The sequence below is a fragment of the Rattus norvegicus genome, chromosome 6, assembly GCF_036323735.1.
Source record: "Rattus norvegicus strain BN/NHsdMcwi chromosome 6, GRCr8, whole genome shotgun sequence".
In the NCBI taxonomy this organism is placed as follows: Eukaryota; Metazoa; Chordata; class Mammalia; order Rodentia; family Muridae; genus Rattus; species Rattus norvegicus.
In genome coordinates, this window is record NC_086024.1 from 126,268,511 (window position 1) to 126,285,921 (window position 17,411).

Sequence of the window (17,411 nt, forward strand, 5' to 3'; positions counted from 1 at the left end):
CCAGAGGAGGCTACTCTCTGCCCACATTTCTGATGCTAGAGGAAAACGCCTAGTGCCATCTGGGCCCGAGTGCACAGGGTCTGTGAGCGAAGTTGGGGCAGGCCCTTCTGGTTGCTGCCTTCACGGAGAGCTGAAACCCGGATCTGAGAAGCGATTCCAGACCCGAGACCAGAGACAAGACCAACTTTTCTGCTCCAAGTGACCTGCCTGGTGGACTCAGTACACATGCCCACAGAAACACCTGAAGACCAGTAGACAGGAACAACTATACGCCTGAAAGCAAAACACTCTGTTCCCATAACTGGCTGAAAGAGAACAGGAAAACAGGTCTCCAGCACTCCTGACACACAGGCCTATAGGACGGTCTAGCCACTGTCAGAAATAGCAGAACAAGTTAACACCAGAGACAACCTGATGACGAGAGGCAAGTGCAGGAACCCAAGCAACAGAAACCAGGACTACATAGCATCATCGGAGCCCAATTCTCCCACCAAAGCAAACACTGAATATCCAAACACACCAGAAAAGCAAGCTCTAGATTTAAAATCACATTTGATCATGATGATGAAGGACTTCAAGAAAGACATAAAGAACTCCCTTAGAGAAATGCAGGAAAACACAAATAAACAAGCAGAAGACTATAGACAGGAAATACAAAAAATCCCTGAAAGAATTAGAGGAAAACACAATCAAACAAGTGAAGGAATTAAAAATGGAAATAGAAGCAACAAAGAAAGCCCAAAGGGAGACAATCCTGGACATAGAAAACCAAAGGAAGAGACAAGGAGCCTTAGATCACCAAGAGAATGAAGAGATAGAAGAGAGAATCTCAGGAGCAGAAGATTCCATAGAAGTCATCTACACAACTGTCAAAGATAATGTAAAACGGAAAAAGATACTGGCCCAACACATACAGGAAATCCAGGACACAATGAGAAGATCAAACCTAAGGATAATAGGTATAGAAGAGAGTGAAGAATCCCAACTCAAAGGACCAGTAAATATCTTCAAAAAATCTTAGAAGAAAACTTCCCTAACCTAAAGAAAGAGATGCCCATAAACATACAAGAAGCCTACAGAACTCCAAATAGATTGGACCAGAAAAGAAATTCCTCCTGCCACATAATAGTCAAAACACCAAACGCACAAAACAAAGAAAGAATATTAAAAGCAGTAAGGGAAAAAGGTCAAGTAACATAAAAAGCCAGACCTATCAGAATTACAGCAGACTTCTCACTGGAGACTATGAAAGCCAGAAGATGCTGGACAGATGTCATATAGACCCTAAGAGAACACAAATGCCAGCCCAGGTTATTGTATCCAGCAAAGCTCTCAATTAGCATAGATGGAGAAACCAAGATATTCCATGATAAAACCAAATTTACACAGTATCTTTCTACAAATGCAGCCCTACAAAGGATAATAAATGGTAAAGCCCAACATAAGGAGGCAAGCTACACCATAGGCAAAGCAAAAAACTAATCGTGCAACAAAACAAAGACAAGCACAAACATAATCTCACATCCAAACACGAATATAATAGAAAACAACAATCATTATTACTTAACATCTCTCAACATCAATGGACTCAATTCCCCAATAAAAAGACACAGATTAATAAACTGGATATGCAACGCGGACCCAACATTTTGCTGCCTACAGGAAATCCACCTCAGAGACAAAGACAGACACTACCTCAGAGTAAAAGGCTGGAAAACAACTTTCCAAGAAAATGGTCTGAAGACACAAGCTGAAGTAGCCATTCTAATATCGAATAAAATCTATTTTCAACCAAAAGTAATCAAAAAAGATAAGGAAGGACACTTCATATTCGTCAAAGGAAAAATCCACCAAGATGAACTCTCAAGCATAAATATCTATGCTCCAAATACAAGGGCACATACATACATAAAAGAAACCTTACTAGAGCTTAAAGTACACCTTGCACCTCACACAATAATAGTATGAGATTTCAACACCCCACTCTCATCAGTGGACAGATCATGGAAACAGAAATTAAACAGAGACATAGACAGACTAAGAGAAGTCATGAACCAAATGGACTTAACAGATATTTATAGAACATTCTATCCTAAAACAAAAGGATATACCTTCTTCTCACCACCTCACGGTACTTTCTCCAAAATTGAACATATAATCGGTCATAAAACAGGCCTCAACAGATACAGAAAGATTGAAATAATCCCATGCATCCTATCAGAGCAACACGGGCTAAAGCTGGTCTTCAATACCAGTAAGAAAAGAACGCCCACATATACATGGAAGTTGAACAATGCTCTACTCAATGATAACCTGGTCAAGGAAGAAATAAAGAAAGAAATTAGAGACTTCTTAGAATTTAGTGAAAATGAAGGTACAATATACCCAAACTTATGGGACACAATGAAAGCTGTGCTAAGAGGAAAACTCATAGCTCTGAGTGCCTGCAGAAAGAAACAGGAGAGAGCATATATCAGCAGCTTGACAGCACACCTAAAAGCTGTAGAACAAAAAGAAGCCAACACACCCAGGAGGAGTAGAAGGTAGGAAATAATCAAACTCAGAGCTGAAATCAACCAAGTAGAAACAAAAAGGAGTATACAAAGAATGAACAGAACCAAAAGCTGGTTCTTTGAGAAAATCAACAAGATTGATAAACCCTTAGCCAGACTTACCAGAGGACACAAAGAGTGTGTCCAAATTAACAAAATCAGAAATGAAAAGGGAGACAGAAAAACAGAACCAGAGGAAATTAAAAAAATCATCAGATCCTACTACAAAAGCCTATATTCAACAAAACTTGAAAATCTGCATGAAATGCACAATTTCCTAGACAGATACCAGGCACCCAAGTTAAATCAGGAACAGATAAACCATTTAAACAACCCCATAACTCCTAAAGTAATAGAAGCAGTCATTAAAAGCCTCCCAACCGACACCGCCGCCGGAACCTGAAAGAAACAGACCGGATAAACAGTTCTCTGCACCCAAATCCCGTGGGAGGGAGAGCTAAACCTTCAGAGAGGCAGACAAGCCTGGGAAACCAGAAGAGACTGCTCCCTGCACACACATCTCGGACGCCAGAGGAAAAAGCCAAAGACCATCTGGAACCCTGGTGCACTGAAGCTCCCGGAAGGGGCGGCACAGGTCTCCCTGGTTGCTGCCGCTGCAGAGAGCCCCTGGGCAGCACCCCACGAGCGAACCTGAGCCTCGGGACCACAGGTAAGACCAAACTTTCTGCTGCAAGAAAGCTGCCTGGTGAGCTTGGGACACGGAAGCAGAATTTCTCTAGGAGGCACGGTCTGTGTTTACCGGAAGTCCCACACCCGCGGATCCCGGCCCGCAGCAGCTCTCTGCTCCCAGACCCGGTGAGAGAGAGACCCAACCGCCTGGTCAGGTGGGCACTCCTGAGGCTGCAGAGCGGAAGAGACCACCAACACTGCTCACCCCTGCCCACATCCCTGGCCCAAGAGGAAACTGTATAAGGCCGCTGGGCTCCCGTGGGGGAGGGCCCAGGAGCGGCAGGACTTCTGCGCCTGAGACACCGCCGCCGGAACCTGAAAGAAACAGACCGGATAAACAGTTCTCTGCACCCAAATCCCGTGGGAGGGAGAGCTAAACCTTCAGAGAGGCAGACAAGCCTGGGAAACCAGAAGAGACTGCTCCCTGCACACACATCTCGGACGCCAGAGGAAAAAGCCAAAGACCATCTGGAACCCTGGTGCACTGAAGCTCCCGGAAGGGGCGGCACAGGTCTTCCTGGTTGCTGCCGCTGCAGAGAGCCCCTGGGCAGCACCCCACGAGCGAACCTGAGCCTCGGGACCACAGGTAAGACCAAAATTTCTGCTGCAAGAAAGCTGCCTGGTGAACTCAAGACACAGGCCCACAAGAACAGCTGAAGACCTGTAGAGAGGAAAAACTACACGCCGGAAAGCAGAACACACTGTCCCCATAACTGACTGAAAGAGAGGAAAACAGGTCTACAGCACTCCTGACACACAGGCTTATAGGTCAGTCTAGCCACTGTCAGAAATAGCAGAACAAAGTAACACTAGAGATAATCTGATGGCGAGAGGCAAGCGCAGGAACCCAAGCAACAGAAACCAAGACTGCATGCCATCATCGGAGCCCAATTCTCCAATCAAAACAAACATGGAATATCCAAACACACCAGAAAAGCAAGATCTAGTTTCAAAATCATATTTGATCATGATGCTGGAGGACTTCAAGAAAGACATGAACACACTTAGGGAAACACAGGAAATCATTAATAAACAAGTAGAGGCCTACAGAGAGGAATGGCAAAAATCCCTGAAAGAATTCCAGGAAAACACAATCAAACAGATGAAGGAATTAAAAATGGAAATAGAAGCAATCAAGAAAGAACACATGGAAACAACCCTGGATATAGAAAACCAAAAGAAGAGACAAGGAGCTGTAGATACAAGCTTCACCAACAGAATACAAGAGATGGAAGAGAGAATCTCAGGAGCGGAAGATTCCATAGAAATCATTGACTCAACTGTCAAAGATAATGTAAAGCGGAAAAAGCTACTGGTCCAAAACATACAGGAAATCCAGGACTCAATGAGAAGATCAAACCTAAGGATAATAGGTATAGAAGAGAGTGAAGACTCCCAGCTCAAAGGACCAGTAAATATCTTCAACAAAATCATAGAAGAAAACTTCCCTAACCTAAAAAAAGAGATACCCATAGGCATACAAGAAGCCTACAGAACTCCAAATAGATTGGACCAGAAAAGAAACACCTCCCGTCACATAATTGTCAAAACACCAAACGCACAAAATAAAGAAAGAATATTAAAAGCAGTAAGGGAAAAAGGTCAAGTAACATATAAAGGGAGACCTATCAGAATCACACCAGACTTCTCGCCAGAAACTATGAAGGCCAGAAGATCCTGGACTGATGTCATACAGACCCTAAGAGAACACAAATGCCAGCCCAGGTTACTGTATCCAGCAAAACTCTCAATTAACATTGATGGACAAACCAAGATATTCCATGACAAAACCAAATTTACACAATATCTTTCTACAAATCCAGCACTACAAAGGATAATAAATGGTAAAGCCCACCATAAGGAGGCAAGCTATACCCTAGAAGAAGCAAGAAACTAATCGTCTTGGCAACAAAACAAAGAGAATGAAAGCACACAAACATAACCTCACATCCAAATATGAATATAAAGGGAAACAATAATCACTATTCCTTAATATCTCTCAATATCAATGGCCTCAACTCCCCAATAAAAAGACATAGATTAACAAACTGGATACGCAACGAGGACCCTGCATTCTGCTGCCTACAGGAAACACACCTCAGAGACAAAGACAGACACTACCTCAGAGTGAAAGGCTGGAAAACAACTTTCCAAGCAAATGGTCAGAAGAAGCAAGCTGGAGTAGCCATTCTAATATCAAATAAAATCAATTTCCAACTAAAAGTCATCAAAAAAGATAAGGAAGGACACTTCATATTCATCAAAGGAAAAATCCACCAAGATGAACTCTCAATCCTAAATATCTATGCCCCAAATACAAGGGCACCTACATACGTAAAAGAAACCTTACTAAAGCTCAAAACACACATTGCACCTCACACAATAATAGTGGGAGATTTCAACACCCCACTCTCATCAATGGACAGATCATGGAAACAGAAATTAAACAGTGATGTCGACAGACTAAGAGAAGTCATGAGCCAAATGGACTTAACGGATATTTATAGAACATTCTATCCTAAAGCAAAAGGATATACCTTCTTCTCAGCTCCTCATGGTACTTTCTCCAAAATTGACCATATAATTGGTCAAAAAACGGGCCTCAACAGGTACAGAAAGATAGAAATAATCCCATGCGTGCTATCGGACCACCACGGCCTAAAACTGGTCTTCAATAACAATAAGGGAAGAATGCCCACATATACGTGGAAATTGAACAATGCTCTACTCAATGATAACCTGGTCAAGGAAGAAATAAAGAAAGAAATTAAAAACTTCTTAGAATTTAATGAAAATGAAGATACAACATACTCAAACTTATGGGACACAATGAAAGCTGTGCTAAGAGGAAAACTCATAGCGCTGAGTGCCTGCAGAAAGAAACAGGAAAGAGCATATGTCAGCAGCTTGACAGCACACCTAAAAGCTCTAGAACAAAAAGAAGCAAATACACCCAGGAGGAGTAGAAGGCAGGAAATAATCAAACTCAGAGCTGAAATCAACCAAGTAGAAACAAAAAGGACCATAGAAAGAATCAACAGGACCAAAAGTTGGTTCTTTGAGAAAATCAACAAGATAGATAAACCCTTAGCCAGACTAACGAGAGGACACAGAGAGTGCGTCCAAATTAACAAAATCAGAAATGAAAAGGAAGACATAACTACAGATTCAGAGGAAATTCAAAAAATCATCAGATCTTACTATAAAAACCTATATTCAACAAAATTTGAAAATCTTCAGGAAATGGACTATTTCCTAGACAGATACCAGGTATCAAAGTTAAATCAGGAACAGATAAACCAGTTAAACAACCCCATAACTCCTAAGGAAATAGAAGCAGTCATTAAAGGTCTCCCAACCAAAAAGAGCCCAGGTCCAGATGGGTTTAGTGCAGAATTCTATCAAACCTTCATAGAAGACCTCATACCAATATTATCCAAACTATTCCACAAAATTGAAACAGATGGAGCCCTACCGAATTCCTTCTACGAATCTACAATTACTCTTATACCTAAACCACACAAAGACACAACAAAGAAAGAGAACTTCAGACCAATTTCCCTTATGAATATCGACGCAAAAATACTCAATAAAATTCTGGCAAACCGAATTCAAGAGCACATCAAAACAATCATCCACCATGATCAAGTAGGCTTCATCCCAGGCATGCAGGGATGGTTTAATATACGGAAAACCATCAACGTGATCCATTATATAAACAAACTGAAAGAACAGAACCACATGATCATTTCATTAGATGCTGAGAAAGCATTAGACAAAATTCAACACCCCTTCATGATAAAAGTCCTGGAAAGAATAGGAATTCAAGGCCCATACCTAAACATAGTAAAAGCCATATACAGCAAACCAGTTGCTAACATTAAACTAAATGGAGAGAAACTTGAAGCAATCCCACTAAAATCAGGGACTAGACAAGGCTGCCCACTCTCTCCCTACTTATTCAATATAGTTCTTGAAGTTCTAGCCAGAGCAATCAGACAACAAAAGGAGATCAAAGGGATACAGATCGGAAAAGAAGAGGTCAAAATATCACTATTTGCAGATGATATGATAGTATATTTAAGTGATCCCAAAAGTTCCACCAGAGAACTACTAAAGCTGATAAACAACTTCAGCAAAGTGGCTGGGTATAAAATTAACTCAAATAAATCAGTTGCCTTCCTCTATACAAAAGAGAAACAAGCCGAGAAAGAAATTAGGGAAACGACACCCTTCATAATAGACCCAAATAATATAAAGTACCTCGGTGTGACTTTAACCAAGCAAGTAAAAGATCTGTACAATAAGAACTTCAAGTCACTGAAGAAAGAAATTGTAGAAGACCTCAGAAGATGGAAAGATCTCCCATGCTCATGGATTGGCAGGATTAATATAGTAAAAATGGCCATTTTACCAAAAGCAATCTACAGATTCAATGCAATCCCCATCAAAATACCAATCCAATTCTTCAAAGAGTTAGACAGAACAATTTGCAAATTCATCTGGAATAACAAAAAACCCAGGATAGCTAAAGCTATCCTCAACAATAAAAGGACTTCAGGGGGAATCACTATCCCTGAACTCAAGCAGTATTACAGAGCAATAGTGATAAAAACTGCATGGTATTGGTACAGAGACAGACAGATAGACCAATGGAATAGAATTGAAGACCCAGAAATGAACCCACATACCTATGGTCACTTGATTTTTGACAAAGGAGCCAAAACCATCCAATGGAAAAAAGATAGCATTTTCAGCAAATGGTGCTGGTTCAACTGGAGGGCAACATGTAGAAGAATGCAGATCGATCCATGCTTATCACCCTGTACAAAGCTTAAGTCGAAGTGGATCAAGGACCTCCACATCAAACCAGACACACTCAAACTAATAGAAGAAAAACTAGGGAAGCATCTGGAACACATGGGCACTGGAAAAAATTTCCTGAACAAAACACCAATGGCTTATGCTCTAAGATCAAGAATTGACAAATGGGATCTCATAAAACTGCAAAGCTTCTGTAAGGCAAAGGACACTGTGGTTAGGACAAAACGGCAACCAACAGATTGGGAAAAGATCTTTACCAACCCGACAACAGATAGAGGCCTTATATCCAAAATATACAAAGAACTCAAGAAGTTAGATCGCAGGGAAACAAATAACCCTATTAAAAAATGGGGTTCAGAGCTAAACAAAGAATTCACAGCTGAGGAATACCGAATGGCTGAGAAACACCTAAAGAAAGGTTCAACATCTTTAGTCATAAGGGAAATGCAAATCAAAACAACCCTGAGATTTCACCTCACACCAGTGCAATTGGCTAAGATCAAAAACTCAGGTGACAGCAGATGCTGGCGAGGTTGTGGAGAAAGAGGAACACTCCTCCATTGTTGGTGGGATTGCAGACTGGTAAAACCATTCTGGAAATCAGTCTGGAGGTTCCTCAGAAAATTGGACATTGAACTGCCTGAGGATCCAGCTATACCTCTCTTGGGCATATACCCAAAAGATGCCTCAACATATAAAAGAGACACGTGCTCCACTATGTTCATCGCAGCCTTATTTATAATAGCCAGAAAATGGAAAGAACCCAGATGCCCTTCAACAGAGGAATGGATACAGAAAATGTGGTACATCTACACAATGGAATACTACTCAGCTATCAAAAACAACGAGTTTATGAAATTCGTAGGCAAATGGTTGGAACTGGAAAATATCATCCTGAGTGAACTAACCCAATCACAGAAAGACATACATGGTATGCACTCATTGATAAGTGGCTATTAGCCCAAATGCTTGAATTACCCTAGATCCCTAGAACAAACGAAACTCAAGACGGATGATCAAAATGTGAATGCTTCACTCCTTCTTTAAATGAGGAAAAAGAATACCCTTGGCAGGGAAGGGAGAGGCAAAGATTAAAACAGAGACTGAAGGAACACCCATTCAGAGCCTGTCCCACATTTGGCCCATACATATACAGCCACCCAATTGGACTAGATGGATGAAGCAAAGAAGTGCAGACCGACAGGAGCCGGATGTAGATCGCTCCTGAGAGACACAGCCAGAATACAGCAAATACAGAGGCGAATGCCAGCAGCAAACCACTGAACCGAGAATAGGTCCCCTATTGAAGGAATCAGAGAAAGAACTGGAAGAGCTTGAAGGGGCTCGAGACCCCAAAAGTACAACAATGCCAAGCAACCAGAGCTTCCAGGGACTAAGCCACTACCTAAAGACTATACATGGACTGACCCTGGACTCTGACCCCATAGGTAGCAATGAATATCCTAGTAAGAGCACCAGTGGAAGGGGAAGCCCTGGGTCCTGCTAAGAGTGAACCCCCAGTGAACTAGTCTATGGGGGGAGGGCGGCAATGGTGGGAGGGTTGGGAGGGGAACACCCATAAGGAAGGGGAGGGGGGAGGGGGATGTTTGCCCGGAAACCGGGAAAGGGAATAACACTCGAAATGTATATAAGAAATACTCAAGTTAATAAAAAAAAAAAAAAAAAAAAGCCTCCCAACCAAAAAGAGCCCAGGTCCCGATGGGTTCAGTGCAGAATTCTATGAGACCTTCATAGAAGACCTCATACCAATACTATCCAAACTATTCCACGAAATGCAAACAGATGGAGCACTACCGAATTCCTTCTATGAAGCCACAATTACTTTTATACCTAAACCACACAAAGACCCAACAAAGAAAGAGAACTTCAGACCAATTTCCCTTATGAATATCTATGCAAAGATCCTCAATAAAAATCTGGCAAACTGAATCCAAGAGCACATCAAAACAATCATCCATCATGATCAAGTAGGCTTCCTTTTACGGATGCAGGGATGGTTTAATCTATGGAAAACCATCAACGTAGTCCAGTATATAAGCAAAGTGAAAGATAAAAACCACATGATAATTTCATTAAATGCTGAGAAAGCATTTGACAAAATTCAACACCCCTTCATGATAAAAGTCCTAGAAAGATCAGCAATTCAAGCCCCATACCATATAGTGAAAGCCATATACAGCAAACCAGTAGCTAAAATTAAACTATATGGAGAGAAACTTGAAGCAATCCCACTAAAATCAGGGACTAGACAAGGCTGCTCACTCTCTCTCTACTTATTCAATATAGTTCTTGAAGTCCTAGACAGAGCAATTAGACAAGAAAAAGAGATCAAAGGGATACAGATTGGAAAGGAAGAAGTCAAAATATCACTATTTGCAGACGATATGATTGTATACTTAAGTGATCCCCAAAGTTCCAGCATAAAACTACTGAACCTGATAAACACCTTTGGCAAAGTGGCTTGGTATAAAATTAACTCAAATAAATCCATAGCTTTCCTCTACACAAAAGAGAAACAAGCCGAGAAAGAAATTAGGGAAATAGTCCCAAATAATATAAAATACTTCGGTGTGACTTTAACCAAGCAAGTAAAAGATCTGTATGATAAGAACTTCAAGCCTCTGAAAAAAAATATTGAAGATCTCAGAAGATGGAAAGATCTCCCGTGCTCATGGATTGGCAGGATTAATATAGTAAAAATGGCCATTTTACCAAAAGCGATCTACTGGTTCAATGCAATCCCCATCCAATTTCCAACCCAAATCTTTATAGAGTTAGACAGAACAATTTGCAAATTCATCTGGAATAACAAAAAACCCAGGATAGCTAAAACTGTCCTCAACAATAAAAGGACTCCTGGGGGAATCACTATCCCTGAACTCAAGCAGTATTACAGAGTAATAGTGGTAAAAAAACAAAACAAAACTGCATGGTAATGGTACAGAGACAGACAGATAGACCAGTGGACTAGAACTGAAGGCCCAGAAATGAACCCACACAACTATGGTCACTTGATTTTTGACAAAGGAGCCAAAACCATTCAATAGAAAAAAGATAGCATTTTCAGCAAATGGTGCTGGTTCAACTGGAGGTCAGCATGTAGAAGAATGCAGATTGATCCATGCTTATCACCCTGTACAAAGCTTAAGTCCAAGTGGATCAAGGACCTCCACATCCAACCAGATACACTTAAACTAGTAGAAGAAAAAGTGGGGAAGCATCTGGAACACATGGGCACTGGAGAAAATTTCCTGAATAAAACACCAATGTCTTATGCTCTAAGATCAAGAATCAACAAATGGGATCTCATAAAACTACAAAGCTTCTGTAAGGCAAAGGACCCTTTTGTTAGGACAAAATGGCAACCAACAGATTGGGAAAAGATCTTCACCAATCCTACAACTGATAGAGGGCTTATATCCAAAATATACAAAGAACTCAAGAAGTTAGACTGCAGGGAGACAAATAACTCTATCAAAAAATGGTGTTCAGAGCTAAACAAAGAATTCACTGTTGAGGAATGCTGAATGGCTGAGAAACACCTAAAGAAATGTTCAACATCTTTAGTCATAAGGGAAATGAAAATCAAAACAACCCTGAGATTCCACCTCACACCAGTCACATTGGCTAAGATCAAAATCCCCAGTGACAGCAGATGCTGGTGAGGATGTGGAGAAAGAGAAACACTCCTCCATTGTTGGTGGGATTGCAGACTGGTACAACCATTCTGGAAATCAGTCTGGAGGTTCCTTAGAAAATTGGACATTGAACTTCCTGAAGACCCAGCTATACCTCTCTTGGGCATATACCGAAAAGATGCCCCAACATATAACAAAACACATCTCCACTATGTTCATAGCAGCCTTATTTAATAGCCAGAAGCTGGAAAGAACCCAGATGTCCTTCAACAGAGGAATGGATACAGATAATGTGGTACACATACACAATGGAATATTACTCAGCTATCAAAAACAATGACTTTACGAAATTCATAGGCAAGTGGATGGAACTGGAAAATGTCATCCTGAGTGAGGTAACCCAATCACAGAAAAACACACATTATATGCACTCATTGTTAAGTGGCTATTAGTCTAAATGCTCGAAGTACCCTAGGTGCACAGAACACATGAAACTGAAGAAGGATGATCAAAATGTGAATGCTTCACTCCTTCTTTAAAAGGGGAACAAGAATACCCTTGGCAGGGAATAGAGAGGCAAAGATTAAAACAGACACAGAAGGAACACCCATTCAGAGCCTGCCCCACATGTGGCCCATACATATACAGCCACCCAATTAGATAAGACGGATGAAGCAAAGAAGTGCGGGCCAACAGGAACCTGATGTAGATCTCTCCTGAGAGACACAGCCAGAATACAGCAAATACATAGTCGAATGCCAGCAGCAAACCACTGAACTGAGAACGGGGGTTGAAGGAATCAGAGAAAGAACTGGAAGAGCTTGAAGGGGCTTGAGACCCCATATGTACAACAATGCCAACCAACCAGAGCTTCCAGGGACTAAGCCACTACCTAAAGACTATACATGGACTGACCCTGGACTCTGACCTCATAGGTAGCAATGAGTAGCCTAGTAAGAGCACCAGTGGAAGGGGAAGCCCTGGGTCCTGCTAAGACTGAACCCCCAGTGAACGTGATTGTTGGGGGGAGGGCGGCAATGGGGGGAGGATGGGGAGGGGAACACCCATAACGAAGGGAAGGGGGAGGGATTAGGGGGATGTTTGCCCGGAAATCGGGAAAGGGATTAACACTTGAAATGTAAATAAGAAATACTCAAGTTAATAAAAAAAAAGAAATAAAAGAAAAAAGAAAGTATCTTGGGACAACTCTATCCAAGCAAGTGAAAAAATTGAATAAAATTTTAACATCGAAGAAGGGGATTAAGAAAGACATTAGCAGATGGAAAGATCTTCTAAGATCTTGGATTAATACTGTGAAAATTGCTATCTTACTAAAAGCAATCTACATATTCACTGGAATCCCTATTAAAATTCCAATATAAATTCTTCATAGACAATGAAAAAAAGCAATCTTCAACTTCATACAAAAACACACATATGCACAAACAAGAACAACAGAACAAAACAACCCAATTTAAAATGGTGTACAGAATTAAATAGAATTCTCAAAAGATGAAACAGAAATGTCTGAGAAACATAAAGAAGTGTTGAACATTGCCTCCTGGTTTCCATCTGTGCTCAGAGCTAAGGTTGTCCCACAGTCCTCTGCACCCAAAACCTGCCTGGAGGTAGCTGATTTCCCAGGAGCGCTCTCACTCCTAAGTCCACAGGTGAGACCCTACTTTTGCTCCAATACCTATACAAAGAAGGACCTGCCAGGAGCACACATAGCACAGGAACCTTGGAGCATGGGACAGGACCCTCGTTTCCAGACCTAAGACTGCTCCACATCCCTCCAGACCCAAAACCTGCCTGGAGGAAGCTGTTCTCTTAGACGCGCTCTCACTCCTAAGCCCACAGTTGTGACACTGCTTTAGTCCACTGATGGTTCCAAGGACCCACCAGGAGCTTACAGGAATCACAGAACAGCCTGGGACAGGACCCTTCCAGTCTGCATCTGCACTGAGAGCTAAGGCTGTCCCACAGCCCTCTAGATCCAAAACATGCCTGGAGACAGCTGGTCTCCCAGGAGTGCTCTCACTCCTAAGATCATAGGCTTACAGGCCCATAGGAGAGACAGGCATCAGCCAGAGACAGCAACACCAACTTAAAGGACAAAATCTCTGTCATTGTGGTTGTGACTATTGAATGATATAACATGTGGGACACAATTGTATTTCCATGGTGGTATCTATTATTATTTAATTTGGGAGAGGGAAACAATACTAGGAACATAGCATACTAATGCAGGGTTCCTCTCTTTTATGGCTGTTCATATGATTTTTCTTGCAGATGCAACAAATCCAATACACTGAGGCCTTATTGTCAAGTCAATTAATACATGTTTTTCGAACAGCTTACCTTTCTGGCCCACATGTAAAATGAACAAACAACACCAAATTCAAAATTTCTCACCTGCTTTTGTCATTAAAATCTTTCCATCATTTAGAATAAAAGCTATGTCTGAGGTATAAAAGCTATGAGCAGTCTCCTGGACATAGTTTAGGACTAAGTTACACAGAATTTCAAAAGTATTGCCACCATCCATTGAAATCCATACCTAAAGGAAGAGATAACACCTCACTAAGAACTGCCTCTAACTCTCAAAATTACCTATTAGTCTGAGTTTTCTATAAAAGAAAATATATACAATACTATTTTCCTCATATCTCTATGCCCATCATGAGACCATCAACTACTTTCCCTCTCACCCATTTGAATTACCTCCCCAGTGTTTGTATTGTCAAAGGTAATTAGTTCAAATAAGTGATTGAGAGTGGTATCTTATAACTCTCTCTCTCTCTCTCTCTCTCTCTCTCTCTCTCTGTCCCTCCTTCCCTTCCTCCTTCCCTCCCTCCCTTCCTCCCTCCCTCCCTCCCTCCCTCCCTCCCTCCCTCCCTCCCTTCCTTTCTCTCTCTGTTTGTGTGGGTGAACGTATGCATGAGTGAATATGAGTGCATGTGTCTTTCATGCACATGTATGGGTGTATGTTAGGGAGACTGCAGGATGTTGGGTGAATTCCTGTTGTGCTCTCTACCTTATTTAGATAGAGAGTCTTTTATTGAACAAGAACTTATTTATTTATTTATTTATTTATTTGTTTGTTTGTTTGTTTGTTTATTTATTTTTGGTCTACTGGCTGTCAGGATCTGCCTGACTCTGCTTCTTAATGTTGGAGTTTATAGATTTGCACAGTGATACTCAGTCTTTTACATTGGTTTTGGGAATCTGAACTCAGGTCCTCATGTTTTCAGAGCAAGTGATTTTACCAGGTCAGCCATCTTCCCAGCTGCACATACTGCATTTCTGATTTGTATTTTCCTGGAACTTGGGGATTATAGCATCTCTTCACATGTTTATTTGTTTCTACTTTCATTTAAATGATGTGCCTTTTTGTTTCATTTCTTTCATTATTAGGTTTTCCTTTTGAAAGTACTTTGTATGACTTTTTCATCATTGTTATTTTTAATTCTCTCCAATGTATTCTTTAAACATTGTGGGGTCTCTATTGTATGTTGTCTTTCCAAGCTGAGACTAGTAGTACAGTTTTATAATATTAGCACTTAGGAGGTTGAGGCCTGAAGGGGGCAGTGCTGATACTAAGGTCCTATTCCCCAATTGGTTCTTGATTTGTCTGTAAAGAAGGCTGGGGGCTAATTGCTGGGTGGAAGGTATAGGCAGGACTTCTGGAACCCAGGAGGATAGGCAGACCCAAGGAAGGAGAGAGGAGTTTCTGTCATGCTTTAGAGGGAAAAAAACACAGCCACCATGTGAGGTTTCAGGGGGAGCTGGGGCCTGTGGCCACAATGGGCAGGTAGCTAGGGATGTTTGACAGAGGCTAGGTGGGACTAGTTGCTGAAGTTTAGGACAGGTGGAGAGATGAAGATAATAAATTGGTAAGGGCTCGAGTTTCTAGGTGAGAGATATCAGCGCTCAGTAATTGTGCCAAGAAGGAAAGTTGTAAAGGAACAAACTGTGTGTTCTATTGTCTGAGGATAAAAGGGAAGCCAGCTGGGGGCTAGTAATGTGGTCACCTCCTAGAGATAAAGGCAGAATAAAAGGGAAGCTGGGTGGGGGCTGGTAACACAGCTGTTCTCAGAGTGAAGGCAGTACCATAAAACTACACACAACAGCCACAGGCAGGTTCAAGACTAGATTGGGGTACATAGTGAGGTCTAGGACAGCCTGGACCAGAGTGTAAGTCTCAAAGAAAAACAAAATACACTCATGAATAGGGTTTTCTGGGAGTATTCCTGATTTGTAGGCTTTTGAGCTATCAAATCTGAGTATAATTAGCTCTTCCAAAATCACTTTTCAACCTATAATACCAAGAATTGCGGAACAGAAAGTAATGAAGAAGTCACATTGGCAAAAGTTGACAGGAAACTGTTAGATGCAATCTTAGAATTTCACTACAGTTTGTGTAATGCAGAGAAAATGGCATGGAATGTATAGTGAGAGGGAAGCATGCCACGTACTGGACGATGCTTACCCACATAGTGTGTGGAGTGATCTAGAAACAGCAGGAAGATTGGATTAAAAAATAATGGCTAGAGGAGAATTAGAGGTTGTAAACTATTAGTATAAAAACAAAAGGGAGTTTCAAGAAACCATAATATCAGGTGTCAGATGTGTATATGCCCAATTCTGCCTACAGTAGATCATATAAGCCAACAAATTATGAGCATGGATATTATTCCTCTGCTGATCTGGGTTCTTTCCAGCTTCTGGCTATTATAAATCAGGCTGCTATGAACATAGTGGAGCATGTTCCTTTATTATATGTTGGGGCATCTTTTGGGTATATGCCCAAGAGAGGTATAGCTGGGTCCTCAGATAGTTCAATGTCTAATTTTCTGAGGAACCTCCAGACCGATTTCCAGAATGGTTGTACAGTTTGCAATTCCGCCAACAATGGAGGAGTGTTCCTCTTTCTCCACATCCTCGCCAGCATCTGCTGTCACCTGAGATTTTTTTTTTTTATCTTAGCCATTCTGGCTGGTGTGAGGTAAAATCTCAGGGTTGTTTCGATTTGCATTTCCCTGATGACAAAGGATGTTGAACATTTCTTTAGGTGCTTTCTGGCTATTCAATAATCCTCAGCTGAGAATGTTTTGTTTAGCCCTGTACCCCATTTTTAATAGGGTTATTTGGCTCTCTGGAGTCTAACTTCTTGAGTTCTTTGTATATTTTAAATATTAGCCCTCTATCAGATGTAGGATTGGTAAAGATCCTTTCCCAATCTGTTGGTTGCCATTTTGTCCTAATGACAGTGTTTTTGCCTTACAGAAGCTTTGTAGTTTTATGAGATCCCATTTGTCAATACTTGATCTTAGAGCATGAGCATGTTTTGTTCAGGAAATTTTCCCCAGTGCCAATGTGTTCGAGATTCTTCTCCACTTTTTCTTCTATTAGTTTGAGTGTATCTGGTTTGATGTGGAGGTTTTTGATCCACTTGGACTTATGCTTTGTACATGGGGATAAGAGTGGATCGATTTGCATTCTTCTACATGCTGACCACTAGTTGAACCAGCACCATTTGTTGAAATTGCTATCTTTTTTCCATTGGATGGTTTTAGCCCCTTCGTCAAAGATCAAGTGACCATATGTGTGTGGGTTCATTTCTGGGTCTTCAATTCTTTTACATTGATCTATCTGCCTGTCTCTGTACCAATATCATACAGCT

The 17,411-nt window shown here is 41.2% G+C and overlaps 1 protein-coding gene across 4 annotated transcripts in view; it reads right to left on the reverse strand.

Moving 5' to 3' along the window:
* The window catches only part of Catsperb (cation channel sperm associated auxiliary subunit beta), a 378,659-nt gene that overhangs the window by 120,355 nt on the left and 240,893 nt on the right, over nt 1-17,411 (reverse strand). For 3 of the 4 annotated variants that reach the window (XM_063262696.1, XM_063262695.1, XM_063262697.1), the window contains one exon: nt 14,141-14,285. The exons of the other annotated variant lie outside the window; for it this stretch is intronic. In XM_063262696.1, the coding sequence (XP_063118766.1) occupies nt 14,141-14,285 (145 nt within the window). The remainder of the gene's footprint in view (nt 1-14,140; nt 14,286-17,411) is intronic. 4 annotated transcript variants of the gene reach the window in all.